The sequence below is a fragment of the Stylophora pistillata genome, chromosome 1 (genome assembly GCF_964205215.1).
Source record: "Stylophora pistillata chromosome 1, jaStyPist1.2, whole genome shotgun sequence".
In the NCBI taxonomy this organism is placed as follows: domain Eukaryota; kingdom Metazoa; phylum Cnidaria; class Anthozoa; order Scleractinia; family Pocilloporidae; genus Stylophora; species Stylophora pistillata.
In genome coordinates, this window is record NC_142519.1 from 54,270,583 (window position 1) to 54,275,718 (window position 5,136).

At 38.8% G+C, this 5,136-nt stretch overlaps 1 protein-coding gene across 1 annotated transcript; it reads left to right on the plus strand.

Annotated features, from left to right (window-relative positions):
• Positions 1-645: 645 nt before the first annotated feature.
• On the plus strand, positions 646-4,479 carry LOC148743116 (uncharacterized). The gene is made up of 2 exons (XM_088762777.1): positions 646-1,252; positions 2,726-4,479. The coding sequence occupies exons 1-2, from the start codon at positions 652-654 to the stop codon at positions 3,703-3,705; spliced, it is 1,581 nt and encodes a 526-aa protein (XP_088618903.1). The 5' UTR covers positions 646-651; the 3' UTR covers positions 3,706-4,479.
• Positions 4,480-5,136: the final 657 nt, after the last annotated feature.

Genomic DNA, 5,136 nt, shown 5'->3' on the forward strand with positions numbered 1-5,136 from the left:
CATTGGCAAAACTCAAATCTGTTATATAGGTGATCACTTATGATAGTTTATCTTTTGTTGAATTACAATTGCAATGTTCTTGGGGTCAGCTTCAAATAAAGGAATATTCTTTTAGATTAGTGCTAATACATAGAAAGTTTATGTTGGCACTCTCTAGAGTCTTCTTTTTGGCTCTTTTTTTTTTTTTTTTCAGTTTGTTAAAAAATTTTCTTCGGAGGATGACAAAATTCATGGAAGCCGGGAGGTCAAATCACTTCTGCCAGTGTGGAGTTTTAGCACCGCGTTTACGTGAAACGTGAACTGCAAGTGACCACGTGATCAAGTTTTTCCCGCCATTTTTCACGTTTGCCGGTTGCGCTCTGCCCTTTCTATGAGAAAGTAACCTATTTCGCGTTTGCCGTGTACATAACATTTTTTTCACTTTTTCCCTCACAGAAGTTAATTTCCGGAAAAAGGGGACCAAAACTATTCCTTGTAACTCAATTTTAATTGAGGGACACCTCACAGGAAGCTGACGCAACAATGTTTACGCTATTTTACGTGAAACGTGAAACGGCAAGCTGACGTTTGCCGTTTCACGAACGTGGTGCTAAATTCTTTCTTGTTAGTCGGATGGATAGGTTTCAAACACTTCCGCCCGTGACTAATTGTATGTACGTGATGCGAGCCTATCTTGTTGCAGTTTCCGCCCAATATGGCCCTCCCTCCATCTTGACCCTTAATGATGACTGCCTTTCCAGGATCATTTCCTATTTGGAGGATCCGCTTTCCTTTCACAGCGTCGCTCTCTCCTGCAAAAGGGTTCAACAAGTGATTGAAAACACTCGGAGCATTCTCCACCCAAAGTTGCTACGAGCTAAAGCTGAATATTACATAAAACGCTACCTTGTGGAAATCGCCGGTGGCAGGGATTACGGCAAATACAGCAAGTTGGAGAATCTTCTGTCCAATGCTGCGCGCCTTACAGCAGCTAAGGATCTCCTGACTTATGCGAAAGTGGTAGATATCTGGGAGAAGAACGGACCCGTGGCAGCTAAATTGTTCACATGGATCAGAAAACAGAAGAGTAGTACTGAAGAAGGCGAACCGCGAGCGACTTGTTCTACGGAATATAGAAGTGTCACGTTGCATTTGCCGGGCTGTGACAAGAACTTAAAGATCGATACCACCTACTTTCATGATTACATCGGTAATTACGACAACAAGTTGAGCATCCACGTAACTTGTGGAGATTTGGATGTCAAGTCGGAAGGTCAGTTTGCAGGTTGTTGTTGATCCAGTAAGCTTATTATTTATTTGTTTTTTGTCACGCAGGTCGATAAAAGGCAGCTAAAAAGCTGATGTGATTAAAAGATTAGCTGACTGCAGTGCTAATAACAGTAAAATTGGTCGAGAGAGCGATTGACAACTGATTGACTTCCTGACTTACTGAGAGAGTAACTGACTGAGAGATTGACTAAGGGCGCGGGCACAGGAGGCCAAATTACTTGTTTATTTTTCCAGAAAATCTGTTATATGTTCAGTGAGACAAGTGCACCCAATGATTTTTTATCTTACCAAATTTTCTGAAGCCTTATCAATTTCTAAAGCGTCATTTTCCTGCGTTAGAGCAGGACCAATTTTTGTCTGGCATAAAATGTGACAGATTTTTCAATTCACAAGCCAAGATTTGAAGGAAATGTCAATCGAGAAAATTAGATCTCGCTCGTTTAATGTGAGTCTTTCAGGCAGAAGCCTGCCAAAATATTTAATTTTTATGCTGCAATCAAACCATGAAGATGTAAGATTTGTACCTAGGGATGCTGTATGGTGATCAGTACCCAGAATATTCAACATACAACTATCATGGCTCCCAATTTTTTATTTATACTGAATCCTTAGGTCCAAGTACTGCTTAATTTGTGTATCCATGTGGTCAGACATTTGGTGGTTAACAAATACTTTCAGCAATCAACAAATTGAAAATTTTAGGAGACAAATTTTGTCAAGATTTTGATAGAGGAAAACAAATTTTGATAGCTCAGTATGCCCAGGCTCCTAGTGACTGACTGTCTGAAACAGTAACTGACTCATTGATACAGTGACTAACTGATCGACTTTAAAAGGAGATATTGACTGACCTACTGACTGACTGAGAGTGTGAAGGACTGACTGCACAACTGAATAGCTCTCTAATTGATTGAGACAATGACTGACTAAGTAACTGAATAGCTCTCTAATTGATTGAGACAATGACTGACTGACAGACTGTCTCATTCAGATTGAACTTGACTGGCTTTACTAACTGACCCATGGACAGACTGATTGACACACTGACTAAATGAATGATAAAAAGGGAGAATGAGAAGAAGTGGATGTGGAAATGAGTAAGTAAGTCAGGGATTGACTGATGGATTGGCTGATCCAGTCAAATAAGCATCCTTTATTTAAGCCAGGCCTGGTTGATTTTGAGTTACATCATCCCAGCCCTCTCTCATAAAGGAAAACGTGCAAATTATGAGAAAACCAGGCATGCTCTTGAAAGCTAGAAAAAAGCTAGTCTAGGACCCTCTACTGATTGTGTGTACCAAAGTGACATGGAATTTATTGTGAACAAATTGCCAATTATTACATCTCATACTATTGTGCACAATTATGTGTCAGCAGACCATGTCTCTAATATTGCTATATTTTTTGTTATATGGTTAAGATACCATATTCAAGGCAAAAATACCATTTTGTTTAGGTTTCACCAACTATTGCCCAGAGGATTATCAGTATTGGGAAGAAAAAGAAGTTCATGCAGCTGTTAGACCAATGAAACCAGTGGTAGAACTCTTGCAGAAAGAACTTGGTGACACAGTTGCCCCGATAACAGACATTTTTTTTGTCTGGCTGTGCTACCTCTTTCCAAATGAGAGCACCTTGGCAGTAGAACACAAACTCACTTTCAAAGACCCATCCAGGAATGACAAACCCAGCCTTGGCCAGGTTCAGCCAGCTATGGATCTTTTTCACCAGAACCTTCAAGCTGGCACCAAGTTGCAAAACCTAGTGTCTGGGTGGAATAATCCTGAGTCAAACCTCCCCAGTCTGATTGCTGAAACTATGACTGTCTTAATCCAGAAATCAGAGACAAAATTCCTGCAAAAGCTTCAAAGGGATGCTGGTAGCTTCTATGAGATTGCCTCAGAACTTGATAGGAAGCCCAGCCTGCCCAAAGCCCTGGTGCTGGACTTACTGTTGCGAACAAAACTTGAATTTAGTGATTACAGCCCTGGTTCAGTTGCAGACAAGTTTGTAGAGAGTAAAGCCTCGTTCAGGTTTTCAGAAGGTAAAGTCGTGAAAGCCTGGGGTGGCATGCATGGGGATGGGGCAAGTTACCCAACCTGGGATGAATTGCAGCTCGAAGTCACACTACCAGATGGCAAAGAGTTAAAGCTGGATGCGGAGTGTAGCAACAGGCGGAGAATGATTCAAGTTGAAAAGTTGAGTCCAGTTACTGAGCTATTTCAGCAAGGTATAAATAAACGCATGGAAGGAGAGAAGCACATCCCCAAGTTAGGTGACCGCTTTACAGCTTGTTATCTGTTGCATGCCCTGAATTTTGGTGGCGAAGAAGAAACATTCCTTGGAAGTGAGGATGATTTAAATCTGAGCCGTACACCGTCTAGTGAGGAAGAATCACTTGAGGAGAGTGAAGAGGAACAAAATGTTGAACAATAAACTTTGCACTTAGTTCAAAGCTTTACATGGTATTTTATTTTTCCTATTAAAGGGAAAGTTGAACTAAGTCAACACACATGTAACAATATATGATTTGGCTGTGGCAAGTAATATTACTGTAATAGTCTAACAAAAGTTAAGTGTACACCTTTAGAAATCTTTTACAAGGCATAAATCAAAAAGGTTGTGTCTTTCAAAAGCATTTAGAAAAGATTTCAGTAAGTAATAATTATATTAATGTATTATGTGATTAAAATAAAATCTCAAATTGTTTAGCAGGGTTTGTACAGGTCATGGAAACCTGGAAAGTCATGGAATTTCAAAATTTCATTTTTCAGGCCTGGAAAGTCATGAAATTTAGGTGTGGGTCATGGAAAGTCATGGAAAATCAATATGCTCTCTATGAGTGAAAAGCAATAAGACCCAAAGTTGAAAAGTTAACTGACGAGTCCAAAAATCAGATTTAATTTCATTAGAAATAAACAGAAGCATGCATTGTGAGAATGTTTGCAAACAGGTCATGGAATCTTTCAAAAGGTCATGGAAAAAGTCATGGAATTTTAACAGGTCAAAAGTGTGCGAACCCTGTTTAGGAATTAATGCAGAAAAAATAGTTTCATTTGGCTGTAGACTACTTCAATTGTTATATTTATCAGAAGAGTATTTAAATTTTTCGGAATATTTATAGTCTATTATAGATTGGATAACCTGACTCAAAAGTATCTGTAACATCTTTTAAATTCATTGCAGTTAGAATAAAGAGTATTGCACTTATTAGAGAAGTTAATTTCAGTACTTTTATGAAAACTTTCAGGGTTTTAACCGATTAAAAATTTGTTATTGTAGTGTTAAGGTTTAAAAGAGACACTCCCTGAGAGAGACCTAATTATTATTATTATTTTTTTTTTTTTTTCAAAATGGAGATCCAAGCCCCACACCTCAGTGATTGTTATAGAAAACTAGCGATAGGGTGTAAAATTAAAACTAATTATAATGATGCGGTCATTACAGCAATTTTCAATTGAGTATCGAAATTAATCCGGAATTACATTGGGTTTGCATTACTTCGCACTGTGATTGGTCCAGAATGCTCGCGCCTTTTTCTCAGCCAATCAAATGCAAAACTAAAACCAATCACGACTTGCATTACAGCAATTTTCAATTGAGTATCGAAATTAATCCGGAATTACATTGGGTTTGCATTACTTCGCACTGTGATTGGTCCAGAAAGCTCGCGCCTTTTCTCAATCAATCAGATGCAAAACTAAAACCAATCATGACTTGGTAGCCCGCGTTTTCCCGCACTTTTAGCAGTTTGTTTTTTTTTACCTTGAGTTCCCATTGGCTCTTTAGGGGTACATTGTTTTATTTTCATTGGCCCCTCTGCTTACTTTTGTTTTGGTTTTAAGAAGCTCAATCAAAGTGGGCTCT

Coding starts and splice junctions, on each gene's coding strand:
- LOC148743116 (XM_088762777.1), top strand. CDS start 652: ATGTACGTGATGCGAGCCTATCTTGTTGCAGTTTCCGCCCAATATGGC. Junction 1,253..2,725: donor TTTGGATGTCAAGTCGGAAG/GTCAGTTTGCAG, acceptor CATTTTGTTTAG/GTTTCACCAACTATTGCCCA.